At 41.7% G+C, this 16,659-nt stretch overlaps 1 protein-coding gene across 1 annotated transcript in view; it reads left to right on the forward strand.

The window, feature by feature from the left end:
• Window positions 1-16,458, forward strand: part of LOC144592024 (collagen alpha-1(XXV) chain-like) — a 323,132-nt gene extending 306,674 nt beyond the window's left edge. Inside the window, exon 3 of the mRNA XM_078396245.1 lies at window positions 16,397-16,458. Within this exon, the coding sequence (XP_078252371.1) occupies window positions 16,397-16,458 (62 nt within the window). The remainder of the gene's footprint in view (window positions 1-16,396) is intronic.
• The last annotated feature ends 201 nt before the right edge of the window (window positions 16,459-16,659 follow it).

Genomic DNA, 16,659 nt, shown 5'->3' on the forward strand with positions numbered 1-16,659 from the left:
GTTTTCTTTACATACGTAAGGCCAGCTACTTCCAGTTGAAATACCCATAAATGTAAGCTGATTTAAAACGCTTGCTACCAAAATTATATTTTCAGTAAAAAGCTCTGAAAGTTTAGAATAACTGTCTACTGCTATTATTAAATAAAAAGGATTGACTGTGCTCATGAAATTTAATAAAATAATTACAATGTCATTGAAATTGTTTTTTAATTTAAAAGTGAAACATAAGTTGTGCAAAATCGTCAGATATTGGCATTTGATGGAGTGAAAGCTATGAAAGTGCTGGGAAAGTGTCGGGAATCTCTGATCGACCTGAAACATTAACTCTCCACAGATGTTGCCTGACCTGCTGCATTTTTCCAGCATTTTCCGTTTTCATTCCAGATTTTGAGCATTTGCAACGTTTTGATTTACAAGGTGCTGGAAAGGGTTGGGTAAACTGCTCTTGGAGCTTAGCCCCTGACCAATGCAGATCGAGCGCTTAGAGATACCTTGCGGGAGATGCAGCCAAGCCTCCCTCAAATGGCAAGTGAGGCAAATTATTGTGTGTGAGACTGGTGATTCAGCAGAAAGAGTGGTGAACATCACCTACAAATGCCTTCTTCGTTCTTACACCAGGACATCCATCAGCTCACTCTCAGTGCAAGATGCTGACTCTCTAACCATTGACATTAACTTGTAAAGGTTTCTACAAGGTATATGAAAGAAGAATAAGAAAGCAGAATAAGAACACTGTTGGAGAATCTCAGAGTTCTGCAGCCTTAGACTCTGCAGAATGTTGGCCTTTACATTCATCAGCTTCAGGTGACAATCAGTCACAATATGCAGTTGACAAAATATTATTACAGTCATAGAGCATTACTTATTCCTGTCAGATCTCTTCAAATAACGTACTCACTAAGGTAAAAGAAATAACAGCTGGAGGAGTGGAATATCCTCATGTCTTGTATATAATGTGAGAGTGGTTATTTATTTGGAGGGGGTAGTTATTGAAGCCATATATTCTGTCAATGTTCGTGGCAGCTCCCCACATCCAGATGAAAGGATCGGGTTCCCTCAGCACATGGCTCACTTCCTTTTGATCAGCAGGTGTTCACGGTGTCAGAGCAGAAGGGGAAGGTCATCAACCTCCACACAATGGCAGATCCCCATTCTTCACCTTCAACTTGCAGTAGTTATATATGTAAATCCTTGGTGCGTCTGATGGCAAATTCTGGGAGCAGGTGCCTCTATCACTTTGCTTTGAATGACCACTATCACAAAGTTTATGAAACATTACGACAGGTATGCTATCAGAATGTTTAAGAAACATTTACACAAGTACATGGATAGGATAGGTTTAGTGGGATATGGGCAAAATGCAAGCAGGTGGGACTAGTGTAGATGGGACATATTGGTCAGCATGGGCAAGGTGGGATGAAGGGCCTGTTTCCATGCTGTATGACTCCATGACCATTGTTATTGTCATATGTACTGAGATATCGTGAAAGCTTTTGGTTTGCATGCTATCCAGTCAAATCAGACCACACATGAGTACAATCAAATCACACACAAGTGCAATGGGCAGTACAAAAAGAGAAAGGAAACGGAGTGCAGAATATAGTGTCACAACTTCAGAGAATGTGCAAATTTTAAAAAGTGTAAGGTCTGCAACGAGGTAGATTAGAAGATCGGGATTACGTCCTTGGTTTATGAGAGCTTAGATTCGTAGTCTGATAACCAGTAGGGAAGAAGCTTTATTATGTTGGCTGCTTTCCCGAGGCAGCATGAAGTGTAGATTGGAGTATGACGGGGAAAAGGCTGGATTGCGTGATGGACTGGGCTGCAATAGCACACAATGTTACGCAGCGAGCATACCACAAGTTCCAACAGCCTTATGCAGCAAGATTCCTGCGCTTGCCAGTGGAGTGGAAACAGAGACAGCCTGGTCCCTCAGGATGGAAAAATGGGAACAATTATAGAGAAAGGGAGTAAGGAGATCCAGATACAAATCCTTTGGCTCAAGTGTTTACTGAAGTGACAGAATCAGAACTCTTCTGGTAGGTAAAGGGACTGCTCTTATTTACATCATTGTGACGAGACAGATATTTCTACTGTAAAGAGCACAGTCACGATGTGTTCTGGATAAGAAAGGCCTGGTCTCAGTGTCTGCAAACCCAGCTCTGAAGTGCCTGCAGTTTACTTATGCCAATAATCCGTATTACATGACCAGATGTTTGGTAATTCAACATATTTCCAGATAAATGAAATTAAAACTAATAAAAGGCAGGTGGGCTGGCACACATCTTCAGTCTTGACAGCACATAGTATTAGTCGCTTCTGTCTCCAGTGTCCATTCCTCTCTAACAGTGGTCCTCCCCAGCACCTCTTCCAGATGCTACCTGCATACTGGGCAGTTTAATCCCCACCTCAGGCCATTCAGCATTGCGTGGGTGATGCACTGGTGCAGCTGGAGGAGTTGCTGCCTCACCGCTTCAGTGAATCATATTCAATCCTGATCTCCAGAGCTGTCCGTGTGGAAATGTCACATTCGCCGTTAATTGGCTTTGGTAAAATTGTCCCTAGTGTGTAGGATAGTGCTAGTGGACATGGTGATCACTGATCGATGTGGACTCTGTGGACCGAAGGGCCTGTTTCTACACTGCATCTCTAAAGTTTAAAGTCCATAGGAGGGGGATTATAAACGTGTGCCACCGAGCACCTGCTCCCCTTGACCCATGCTCCATACCCTGTGAACATTGTTCTGGGCAGCAGCACATCTCGTCTCTGACACTGAGAGGTGGCAGCCCAAAGGTGACAGGACCATTGTCTATTCTTTTTGTGCGGGTTTCCTCTGGGTGCTCTAGTATCCTTCCAACTAAAGGTGAGATGAGAGCCCAGAATTCCCAGCGACAGAAGTCACTTGAAGGTTTTTGTAAAGAATGTAGAGAAATGCTGGTTGTGCTTGGAGGGCTTGGATCCTTCTACCTGAGCCAGACAGCTACTAGTTTTATTTGTTCTGGAATCTCCAGGAGGAGACACCAGGGTGGCAACGTGGTGTAGTGGAAGATTTGCTGCCTTACAGTGACCTGGGTTCAATCATTACTACAGGTGCTCTCTGTACGGAGTTTGTACGTTCTCCCTGTGAATAGACAATAGACAATTGGTGCAGGAGTAGGCCATTCGGCCCTTTGAGCCAGCACCGCCATTCAATGTGATCATGGCTGATCATTCTCAATCAGTACCCCGTTCCTGCCTTCTCCCCATACCCCCTGACTCCGCTATCCTTAAGAGCTCTATCTACCTCTCTCTTGAATGCATTCAGAGAATTGGCCTCCACTGCCTTCTGAGGCAGAGAATTCCACAGATTCACAACTCCCTGACTGAAAATGTTTTTCCTCATCTCCGTTCTAAATGGCCTACTCCTTATTCTTAAACTGTGGCCCCTGGTTCTGGACTGCCCCAACATTGGGAACATGTTTCCTGCCTCTAACGTGTCCAGCCCCTTAATAATCTTATATGTTTCGATAAGATCCCCTCTCATTCTTCTAAATTCCAGTGTATACAAGCCTAGTCGCTCCAATCTTTCAACATACGACAGTCCCACCATTCTGGGAATTAACCTAGTAAACCTACGAACACGTGGGTTTTCTCTGGGTGCAGTTTTCACCCACACTCCAGTGATGTACAGGTTTGTAGGTTAATTGGCTTTGGTAAAATTGTCCCTAGTGTGTAGGATAGTGCTAGTGGACATGGTGATCACTGATCGATGTGGACTCTGTGGACCGAAGGGCCTGTTTCTACACTGCATCTCTAAAGTTTAAAGTCCATAGGAGGGGGATTATAAACGTGTGCCACCGAGCACCTGCTCCCCGTGACCCATGCTCCATACCCTGTGAACATTGTTCTGGGCAGCAGCACATCTCGTCTCTGACACTGAGAGGTGGCAGCCCAAAGGTGACAGGACCATTGTCTATTCTTGTTATCCCTTTGAAGTCAACTTGGAGAAGAGCCTGGCAACATTCAATGTGGGCAACTGTGTCTGCACTGTTTGTCAGCAATGGCCTACAGAAACTAAATCATCCTTCAGTCTAGAGACTGTGCTGTCGCAATACTAATGATCAACATTACAGTTTATTCCACTGGAACAAACTCAAAGCATGCAGTAAACGATGTGTGGCAATACAAAGCAAATCATGTTAATAAAATAGTTTCAATTTTAGGATTATTCTTGTCCACTCACTTCATTGTAGCACAGGGGCACAAATTATACTTCACCCTAATATGTGCTGGAAAAGACTTATCTGTAGATTACATGCATGCAGGACAGTGCAATGTTCTGAACCACAATACCGGTGATGGAGAGGAAGAATGTTTGCAATCTAACTGTTTCAGGCCTGGAACCTGAGGAAGTGAAGCAATGGTGCAAAAATGGAAGTTCAGGGCAATTGGAGCTGGAATGATCTGATGCAACTGGTCTTGGGTGGTGCATTGGTGATGTATTACAGGAAGGCAGAGCAAACTGAAGGAGTTAGATTAAAGGTGAAAAACTGAGGTTGTAGTCTCCAGATTATACCCGGTGCCATGTGCTAGTGTGGATTGGAATAGGAAGGTAGGTCAGAGGCACATGTGGCTGAGAAGCTGGTGCAGGTTTCAGATTTTTGAACCATAGAGATCTCCTCTAGGGCAGCGATGGCCTGTACAAGAGGGGCCGATTGCATCTGGACTAGAGGAGGAAAACTATTGTAATGGGAAGGTTTGCTAGTGCCACACAGGAAGTGTTTAAACTAGATTGGCAAGAAGACAAGGTACGAAGGAGCATGGTGGGGAGTAGGGAAAGATTGTTAAATTAAATTGCATTTATTTCAACACGAGAAGTCTGACAGGTAAGATGGATGAAGTCAGGGGGTGGAAAGATACATGCGACTGGGACGTTACAGACGTTACCTGGGTAAGGGATGGACAGAATTGTCAGCTTAATGTTTCAGGGCACAGGTGCTCCCAGCGAGATCAAGGTGGGGATAAAAGAGGAAGAGGGGGTTGCTTGTTTACTGATTAAGGCGAATGTCACAGCAGGAGTCCAAAATGACATTACTGAAGGATCGACAGAGAGCATATATAGATGGAGTTAAGAAATATAAAAGGGGGTGATCACCTTGTTGGGTTTGCTTTATGGCCCTTTGAATAGTCAATGTGAATTACAGGAAAAAATATGCCGGGAGATTCCAGACAGCTGCAACACTAATAAGCCCCAATATAGACTGGGACTTTCATTGTGCCAAGGGCTTAGATGCAGTGGAATTTGTCAAGTGTGTTGAAAGTTTCCTATGGCAATGTGTAGAGGCCCTACAAGGGAGAGGACAAAGCTTGACCTACTCTTAGGAACTAGACTCAGCAAATGTTTGAACTGTTAGTGGGCAAGCTTTGGGACCAGTGACCATAGTTCTATTAGCTTTAAAATGGTTATGGATGAGGACAGGACTGGTCCACAAGTCACAGTTCTAATACCATTTAAGGTCAACTCTATGCAAAGGTTGATTGGAGTAAGTTGTTTGAGGGCAAAGGGATGTACGAAAAGTAATATGCTTTTAAACATGTGATAATGAGAATTCAAGGTATGCATGTTCCTGTTAGAATGCAGGGCAAGGCAGGGAGGAGATGACAATAGGCATTGGTCTGGTCTGGAAAAAGAAGGAGGCATAGGACAAGCTTATCCCTGGAGTATAGAATATTGAGGAGCATGCAGAAAGAAGGAAATCAGGACAAAAAGAGGAAATGAGATAGCTCTGGGCAGACTAAGATTTTATTATTTGGAGCGTAGGTGGCTGAGGGATGATCTTGCAGAGATGCATAAAATCATAATGGGAATCGATAGGGTACCATCTTTTACTCAGGGTGTGGGCATCAAGAACTAGAGTGCATAGGTTTAAGGTGAGAGAGGAATGATTTAATAGGATCCTGAGGGGCAACATTTTTTGCAGGGTCGGTGACGGGTGTTTAGAAGAACCTTACTAGAGGATGTAGTTGAGGTAGATACAATAACGACTTTTAAAAGATATTTGGACAGTTGCATGGATAGGAAAGATTTAGAGGGCTAAATACAGGCAAATGGCCAAGCTGAAAAGGGGCATCTTGATTGACGTGGACAAGTTGGGCCTTGATTTCCGAAGTTGACATTCTGGGGTCTTCCCATTTGCCTGCATTTGGTCCATATCCCTCTAAGTCCGTCCTAATCATATATCATTCAAAATATATCGGCTTCTATAGCTTCCACTGGTAACATATTCCAGATACGGAATACCCTCTGAATATAAAAGTTGCCGCTGAGGACACTCTTAAATCTATCACCTCTCACATTAAGCCTGTGCCCTCTATTTTTAGAATCCTCTGCCCTGGAAAAAAGACTGTGAGCGTTCACTTTATCCATATCCCCATGATTTTGCACACTTCAACAAGGTCACCACACAACGTTCTGTGCTCCAAAGAAAAAAATCCCAGTCTAACCAATCACTCCCGATAACTTAAGCAGACAAGTCCACAAAACATCCTGGTGAATCTTGTCTGCACCCTTTCCAACCTAATGACATCCTTCCTACTGCTAAGTGACCAGAACTGCATATAGTACTCCAAGTGTGGTCTCAATAACAACTTGTACAGCTGCATTATGATGTCCCAACCTTTCTACTCCATATCCTTACCAATAATGTAAGCATGCCCAATGCTTCCTCACCCCGTCTACCTGAGTCGCCACTTTCAGTGAACAATGCTCAACAACACTCTCCAACATTGTCTGATGACCAATCCTGCCCCCATCTAGCTTTTATTCTCTGTTCTACCTGGCCTCAACTATGCATTTCCTTTCTAAGAGGTGAACAAAATAGAGTAACACCAACTCAGTTGAGCTTAATGCTCATGTAGTACTGAAGTATAGGTACACAAATAAATTGCTATTTCCAGACCAATAGTTCTTAAACATTGAGAACAGTAAACATTGTTGCACAGAGGGATCTGGGTGTGCTGTTTCATAAAGATATAGAAAGTAAATTTGCAGTTTCAGCAGCTAATAAGTCAAATGGTATGTTAGCTTTTAATCCAAGGACTAAACGGGCCTTGCTGATTATGTACCAAGCTTTGGTGAAATCATTTTAAGAGTACCGTATCCAGTTTCTCCTTACTAAGAAGTGTAAGCTTGCATTCATTGGATTCATTCTGGAGAAGAGGAAATATTCAGCAGATAGAGAGAGGTTGGGTAAGATTGGAAATTAGAAGAACGAGAGTTAATCTCATCTAATCATACAAGAATCTAAGGGGGATGACAGGACAAATAATGAGAGACTCTTTACTCTGGCTAAAGCATCTAGAACTATGAAAGGCTCTGATACATAATCTGGGCAGCAATTTAGGACCAAGAGGAAGATTCTCTGCACACAGAGTTGGAAATCTATAGAATTACCTGAGATAAAGAGCAGCAGGCCATGTTGTAGGAAAGATGTTATCAAGCTTGAAAGGATTCAGAGATTTACCAGGATGTTGTCAGGAATTGAGGGACTGAGCTATAGGGAGAGGCTGAGCAGGCTAAGGCTTTATTCGTTGGAGTGCAGGAGGATGGGAGATGATCTTATAGAGGTGAACAAAATAATGAGACGAATAGATCAGGTAAACGCAGTCTTTTGTCCAGAGAAGGGGAATCGAGAACCAGAGGACTTTGGTTTAAAGTGAGGGGGGAAAGATTTCATGGGAAGCTGAGGGGGTAACCATTTTGCACAAAGGGTGGTGGGGATATGGAACAAGCTGTCGGAGGAGGTAGTTGAGGCAGGTGCTATCGCAACATTTAAGAAATATTTAGACAAGTACGTGGATAGGGTAGGTTTAGAGGGATATGGACCAAAAGAATACAGGTGGGACTATTGTAGTTGGGGCATGTTGGTGGGTGTGGGCAAGTTGGGCCAAAGGGCTTGTTTCCACACTGTATCACTCTATGACTCAATGCAGATACTTGGTTGTTAACTGTGGTCATTTTGTGTTTTTTGGGGGAATCTGTTTTTTGGTGTACCAGATTTAATGGAGACGGAGGTTGAAGCATAAAGTCAGAATGATCTAAATGAATAGCAGTTTAGGTTAGAGGGAGACACATGGCATACTCTTCAATTTCTTATGTTTTAAATTGCATGCCTTCTGACTTGGAAATATGTGCACTCTTTTCATCGTCAATAGATAAAAGCTCTAGAACTCTCCATCTGTGTGATTATTTTAATTGCATAGATGACAGCCCGGCAAGAAGTGCCACTCACCTTTACATAAGCATTTATTGAAATGTTGGCTTTGCCAACCATATCCTTGTTGGTGAATGAACAAAATAACGCCATTTGAGTCTTCATTTGCCACATGTGAACTTTCGAAGTGTGAATGTCTAAGATGCATGCATCAGCCAGACACCATCAAACCCTTCTTGGATAACAGTGCACAGTGATGTGAACAAACTTAACATGCTATCACCTTCTTCTTCCTTCTTAGCACTCTTCCAAACTATCACCACCCAAGGTGCGTAGTATCCTCTTTCAGAAATGGTATTAACTTGGCAAGGAATTAGCAAAACCCAAGTAATAAATGGCCATCTGGCTTTTGGTTTAGCATTTAACTAGAGATATGCATGGTCACATCAAAACTGATTCATGGTGATTTTGTTACACATTAATTTTTACAAAGGAGCCCTGTTAATGATTTCTGGAATGAAGTACCTTTTTTCCCTGAATCTGCCTCTAAAGGAATGAACACTGTCACTTTTAATGGACAATATTAATCAAGAGTAAAATGCATTTCATTGCGAACACCTGCTGGGTTCTGCAACCTCTACAGCGTTCTGCAAAAGTATATTCTTTTCAACATTTGTGGAAAGAAAGGATTATGGAAGTCTGACATTGAATCATTAATTTTTTTAAATGCTTACCTTAGCTTGGCGAAAAGAGCCACGGACTTTAACACCAAAGATAATATTAAAAAACAATAGTGAATGGTGTGGAATATGCAGTTGAGATGAACTCAAACTAGACGGAAAAGGTGAGAATCTCACCTGCGATGTAAAAGCACATTCTTTGCACGGGGAAACGTTTAGCTGTCAAGTAAATGTTTAGCTGTATCAAGTAAATCATATGATTAACAAAGGCACTAACGGTTTATTTACAAGCGAGCAGACATGTAACACCTGCACTGTAATTACCTCATTGGAATAGCAGCTTTGCAGGATAAAACCACGTGATAAAATGTAAACTTGAAACTATTATGAAACGCTCGCATTTGAAGCATTTAATGGTCGCATGACAAAGGAGTAACAACCAGAGAAAATTATAATATTCAGATGTATTCTTACATATTTCAAGAAGAATAATAACACTTGATCTTTCAGGAGCTTTCTGAACCTGGGTGAGATTACAAATAGTTATAATAATGCATTTTTTAGTGCATTGGAAAAGATGAGACAAGGAGCCCTACCAAAGGACCCCTTTGTGTGTTATAAGGTGAGGTGTCTGGGTGAATGCCGGGAGTATTTATGTCACCTTGTGGCAAGAAGGCTCAATTGCTTCACAAAACAATGGTAAATGCGCTGCTGCTGCACAATGCGGCCAGGCTTGGTCCAGGGTCAGCAGAAGGGGTTGTGATGCTTTTACTTTGGTTAGTAGTTGAAGCAATGTACTCGAGTGGAAATTTCATTTTTGGCGTGAATCCTTATTTGTAATTGGTTTCTTCCACTGTCCAAGACACCAATTAATTACTTTGCAGTGCCTTCATATTTCGTATGGCAGAAAAAACCACAATGCAGCAAGATTCTACAAACAGAAATTTAAAAATAATAATTGAAAAACGAAAACTTCAGACGTTGGAAACCTGTTTGAAACAGAATATGCTGTAAACTCTCAGCAGGTCAGGTAGCATCTGTGATAGAGAAACAGAGTTAATGTTAATGCCAGCGAGTGAAGTAGATCCTGCAATCATGAGGAGTTTGGTCTTTGTTGATTTATGCCTCAAATAGCATAAGAATCTAGGAACTGATCCTAAAATTATAACTCTGCTTCTCTTTCTGCAGAAACTGTCTGGCCTGCTCATTTTTATAGCATTGTCAGGTTTTATTTCAAATAAATCACTAGCCTGCTTTCGTTTCAGACATAGCACTCTCAAGCCACTTTTCCATAAGCAATACATTTGACCTTCCATGTTAACGAGCTGATGGGATTTTGGTTTGAACGTTGCACCAAAATGTTGTGCCTTGCTTAAAATATGTTGTAAGGACAAGCCAGGGAATTACAGGCCAGTGAGCCTAACATCAATGGTGGGAGAATTACTGGATAGTTATCCAAGAGACGGAATGTACCTGCATTTGAAACGGCAAGAACTAATAAGGGATAGTCCTCATAAGGTTTCATGATAAGTATTAACTGTCTCAAAGTACAGGAGGTCCCTACTTGAATGGGTGCCATTGTGGGCAGCACAATGGCACAGCTGGTAGAGCTGCTGCCTCACAGCACTGGGACCAGGATTTCATCCTGTGTGGGGTTTGCACATTCTCCCTGTGACTGCGGGGTTTCCTCCATGTGCTCCAGTTTCCAAAGATATGCAGGTTTACAGGTTAGCTTGCCGCTGTAAATTGTGCTAGTTTGGAGGGAGTGGACGCGGAAGTGGAATAAGAGAAGCAGTGTGAACGGGTTGGAGTAGATTCAATGGGTCAAAGGACCTGTTTCCATGGGGTCTCGACCCGAAACGTCACCCATTCCTTCCCTCCAGAGATGCTGCCTGGCTCGTTGAGTTACTCCAGCATTTTGTGTCGACCTTCAATTTAAACCAGCAACTGCAGTTCTTTTCTACACCTGTTTCCATGCAGTATCTTTAAGCTAAACTTAAATTAAAAGCATTGTGATTTATGACCTACGCTGTACGTTGCTAAAGATGATATTCCACCCATGGCGGTCATATAAACTGTGGTCATTCCAAGAGTTCTGTCGCAAAAGTTCTTTTTTATTGGAAAAACAAAAGTTGTTTAATTTTGCTTATTTAATGTTCTTTTACCAGACTGTTTAAAAAAAATTCAAATGCCTTGCTTTATTCCATTCATGTGATTTCACCACTTCCCAGTGACCAGAATAAAGAGAGTAGACAATAGACAATAGGTGCAGGAGTAGGCCATTCGGCCCTTCGAGCCAGCACCACCATTCAATGTGATCATGGCTGATCATTCTCAATCAGTACCCCGTTCCTGCCATCTCCCCATACCCCCTCACTCCACTATCCTTAAGAGCTCTATCAAGCTCTCTCTTGAATGCATTCAGAGAATTGGCCTCCACTGGCTTCTGAGTCAGAGAATTCCACAGATTTACAACTCTCTGACTGAAAAGGTTTTTCCTCATCTCTGTTCTAAATGGCCTATCCCTTACTCTTAAACTGTGGCCCCTGGTTCTGGACTCCCCCAACATTGGGAACATGTTTCCTGCCTCTAACGTGTCCAACCCTTTAATAATCTTATGTTTCGAGTAGGTACAGGAACAGTACAGTTGCCTTTATCTCTCCAATCATTGTTGAAAAATTCCTATCCGTTTTCAAGTCACAGAATTTAACACAGCTCAGGCCATGCAACAAGATGTGAAGAAAATGAAGCAGGCAGCTTTACCTCTGCCTTTATCATGCAAATAAATGGTTCATACGTTGTTCAGAAAATGTGCTATTGTTACTGTTTCTTAAATCATAGAAAATGGCTGCACTGATGGCTGATATTTGTCTCATTTTATCCGTCAGGGGAAAAAAGGATTCATCAGACTAATTCCACTTCCCAGTTCTCACTCCATAGCTTGCAAGTGTGCTTTATCTTTCTATTCGATACAGTGAGTGTAGGTTTAAATGATTCACTGCAGCACAACACTGGAGTATCAACCAGTGTAGGTGCTGTAACGATTGAGAAAGCAGCTATGCTTTCAAGCACAGACTTGTGTTCATGTGAATAATGCAAGTTAACATCCCTCATTACTTTTACGGAGTGACACCCGTTGAATATTCAGTTAATTTTTATAGCCCCTATAACATGGTCCTTCAAGCAAATTTGTCTAAGAGAAACAGATCTTTGAAATTAATGAGGCAAAGGAGGCTTATAAAATACTCCAGGGATCAGCTATATAACCGAAGACTGACTTGGCAGAACAGGCTGGGTCAACAGGTTTTGATTACACTGTTGTTTCAGATTGCGCCCAAGGAGAATTGCAGAATCATGGATAGTTTATGGCACAGTAGGAGGCTAATCATCCCATAATTTCCATGCCAGTCAAAAAGCTACCACTCCTGTCCAGCCCATCTGTCCAACAACCTGGTGTGCAACCTCGTAGGTCAACATTCTTTAAGTATACATCTTACTATTTATTACATGTAGCCAGCTATTTGGATGTGTGTAATAAATATGAGAACGCTGCTGCCTCCTCCACCCTTCCAGGCAGTGTTCAAGATCTCAAACACCCTCTGAGTCAACAAAAATCCTCCCTACATTTTCCTACTAGTCCTCATACTAAATGATTCCTGGGACTGTCAGAGGAGGAACAGCTGTAGAGGTAGAGGACGGTTGTCCATTGATACGAGATTAAACATGTAGACTCCTGCACATAGAAGAAGAAGAAGAAGAAGAAGAGGTGATCTTATTGAAAAGTACAAGATTTTAATGGGGCTGACATGGTAGATGCAGAGATAATGTTTTCCCTGGTTGCGATATCTAGAAACCAGGATCATGGTCTCAAAATAATAGTCTGAGTAATAATTCATTTTATCACCACTTTCCCCACCCCCTGCCTCCTTCTACTCGTATTCCTCCCTCCAGCTTTACATTTCACTCCTCTTCCTCTTCCCTTACCTGACATCCTTTGGTCTCTTTTCCACCTCGGGCCTATGTCAACTTACTCCATACACCTGCCCTCCCACTTCTCTTCCATCCACCTATCTCTTGCCCCATTCCCACCTCTCTTTTCTAGCTTTCTCTCCCCCTTACTCCATCAGTCTGAAGAAGGGTCCCGTCATCTGTCCATTCCCTCCACATGTGCTGCCTAACCCGTTGAGCTCCTCCAGTATGCTCTGTTTCTCAGTGTGCTGGAAAGACAAGGCCCATCTTGCAGCTGTGGGAAGATACTGAAGGGATTTGGAGCAAGCCTGTGGAGGAAACTAATGTAGGATCTTAACAACATAGTGATAAACGGTGTGGAGGCTTTTAAAAGCTCGCTTATGAGAAAAGGGTTCAAAGACAGGATATGCAAAATTCCTTCTTTAGGAATAACTCCAGCAAATGAAAAGAGAAGAATTCATTAAAAAATCATTTTTTTTTCATTAAAGATTACCAAAGTGAGGATTAAGGAAAGCAATTTAAAACGAGCTATAAACTACAAGGGGAATTTGGTATACTGAGGCGTTGAAAGCAACGATAGGACAGCTGAGCCTTATGCTGCACAGAAAGACTGAATCAGAGTACGGCACACGCTAATGCCCTGGCAAAATGGGGGGTAAAATGGGGAAATGATAAAGCACTTAAATTAAGAGAGTACTAAAAATATAAAACCAACAAGGTCAACAGATAGAAAATGGAAAACAGAAGCTGATATTGCTCATAGTAGAAAAAAAACAGTAAGAGGCAGAAAAGCATATGGATGGATTATCTAGTGATAAGGGGAAATTATAGAAATAAAAGTAGGAGAAACCAAAAGGAATAATGTTACATAAAAGGAAAACTGATGTTATAGTTTTAACCCTCAAATGGGATCTTACATGCAGTTATTTTACAGGAAGATCAAGATTTGATTGCAGAAGACTGTTGACAAACCGGATATGAAAAAAAATGGGATGATAACATATTTAGGAGTGGAAGAAAAGTTAGAAAAGAACAAACACTGCTGTTAAAGTTGATATGAAGCATAATGGGAAATTGATAATGTTAGTACAGATGAAACTTAAACAAAATGCAGAGTTAATTGTATAATTCTTAACTCAGGAGCTTAAAGCCCATGATAGCGAAAATGTGAAAAATGTTCAAGATAAAAATGCCAAATGTGCAGATGATGAAAATAAAGCTTGAAGGATTTCATAAAAGAATAATCCAGTTTGACAATCTGCTTATAAATTTGTTGAAGAGTCAATAAAAATTGGTATAAATTGCAAAGAAATTGAGATAACATTAATACCTTCCTCGTTGGCACAAATAAGTCAAAATACAGTTTTACTAAGAAAAAAATGACATATAGGATGCAAAGCTATAAATGTTGAGGTTAACCTTTTTTATTGTAAAGTAAATATTTGAATAATTATTGTTTTATTAAAATACCCAGCTTTACAATATAAGTTGTACTACACTAGTAGTCATGCTCTCTCCCCCTACTGCAACAATCTGAAGAAGGGCCCCAACCCAACTTGCCAACTATCCATTCCTTCCACCGTTACTGGCTGATCCACTGAGTTTCTCCAGCGCTTTGTGTTTTGCTTAAGATTCCAACTTTTGATGTTTCTTGTATCTCCATTTTAACTGCATTCACAGTCCTTCTTTTAATGTCAGTATTCTCCTATAACCTCCAGATTAAAAGGTTTGTAAATGATACTTTACTTGCAGCATACGTAGGCAGCAGGTGGCACAACTTGTGGAACTGCTGCCTTGCAGCCCCAGAGACCCAGGTTCCATTTGGTGCAGTCTGTGTGGAGTTGTATGTTCCCTCTGTGACTGCATGGATTTCCTCCACATACTAAAGTTTCTTCCAACATCCCAAACACATGCAAATAGTTGGTTAATTTCCCACTGCAATATATATCCCTGATGTGTAGGTGCGTAGTAGAATCTGGCAGGAGTTGAGGGAAATTTGGCGAAAGTTAAATGAGAATAGTGTAGTATTGATATAAGTTTAGGACATACAAGTTTAGGGTGGCACAGTGGTGCAACGGTAGAGCTGCCTCCTTGCAACGCTAGACCCGAGTTCTATCCTGACCTCATGTTCAGTCTGTGTGGAGTTTGTACATTCTCCCTGTGACCACGTGGGTCTTCTCCAGGTCCTCTGGTTTCCTCCTAAATTCCAAAGACATGCATGTTTGTTGGTCTCTGTAAATTGTTCCTAATGTGTAGGATGCGAAAGTGGGATAATAAAGAACTAGTGTATGGGTGATCGAAGATCGGCATGGACTTGGTGGGTTACCAGGCTGCATCATTGAACTTCAATGTATCACTTTCATACTTTGTCTGTACTTGGGTTTGTTCCCATCCCAATATCATGCTGCATTATAAAATTTGAGGAACATTTGTTGGTTGCAATTTAATCTCCATGAAGTAGTTAATGCAAGTTTCCAAAAAATACATTGTGAGGAATGTAGACAAATATTATCCCTTTGCATTCCAAACCTCTTTTCTATCATAATTCCCTTCTGTTCATAACACTGTAATTATAATCATTTTCAAATTCTAATTTTGTTGAGGATAAAATGTAACTAAGTTTGAGCAATTGTGGGGATTTGGGAATATATTTTGTTTGTCCACCTATTTTCAAATGGAACAAGATTTGAGACCATGATTGACTCTATCGACACTTCATGCTGCCTTGGGAAAACAGCCAACATGATCAAAGACCTTTTCCACCCCAGACATTCCGTCTTCTCCCTGCTCCTTTCGGGCAAAAGGAATAGAAGCTTGAAAGCACACACTATCAGACTCAGAAGCAGCTTCTTCCTCTCTGGTATCAGTTTTCTGAATGGTCCTTCCAGAAGTTACTGTAGAATACAGTCTGATTCTCCTTGACCTCATTGTGGACGTTGGAATTTTTCTCTGGAATTGTTGCAATATAATGCTGAGAACTATATTCTGCACTCTGTATAATTCCCTTCACTCTATCTATTACATTTGAGTTTGCCTTGATTCGTGTTTAGTATTATCTGATTTGATTGGACAGCATGCAGAACACTTTTCACTATAGCTGGTTACACGTGACAATAATTAAACTTAAACCTACACCAATGGCACCAAATCACAGGCCATGAAGGTACTTCCTTGCTCTTGTGGATTGTGCACAATCGTGGCCATTGAGGTACTCCCTGTGCTCTTTTGGATAGTGTGGCGCGGCGATACGCCCGAAATGAAGGCGAGGAGCCACATGTTTCGGGCGGAATTTTATTTGCTGTTGTTCTCTTGTCCAGTCGGGTCTGCAAGAGAACGATCGCGCCTAAACCCTTGCCCTTTATCCCTGTAGCTAAGGGCCGCCCCCGGACTAGTCCATTCCCGTGCCGAAGGGTTCGATAGTGGAATGGCCCGACCCTTGGGAGCCGCATCTTATAAAAGATACTTGCAGAGTAGTCCAGGATTGTGTCCCTTCTTTGTCTAATAGATATGTATACTTGTGAGCAATAGCTAATTCATGCTTTGTTTTGTTTGTAGGACCTCCTGGAAAACGCGGCAGGAGGGGCAGAAATGGGGAACCTGGTAAGTACCGATATTGACATCAAAATTTCTTTCACATCAGTATTTTATCATTTAATTGCAATTACTGTCACAGCAAGGAGTCGTGCTGGAGAGGGTACAGAGAACATTTACAAGGATATTTCCAGGACTCGAGAGCCTGAGCTATAGGGAGATGTTGAACAGGCTAGGACTTTATCACTTAGAGCGCAGGAGGATGAGGGGTGATCTTATAGAGGTGT

Source organism: Rhinoraja longicauda, chromosome 1 (genome assembly GCF_053455715.1).
Source record: "Rhinoraja longicauda isolate Sanriku21f chromosome 1, sRhiLon1.1, whole genome shotgun sequence".
NCBI lineage: Eukaryota > Metazoa > Chordata > Chondrichthyes > Rajiformes > Arhynchobatidae > Rhinoraja > Rhinoraja longicauda.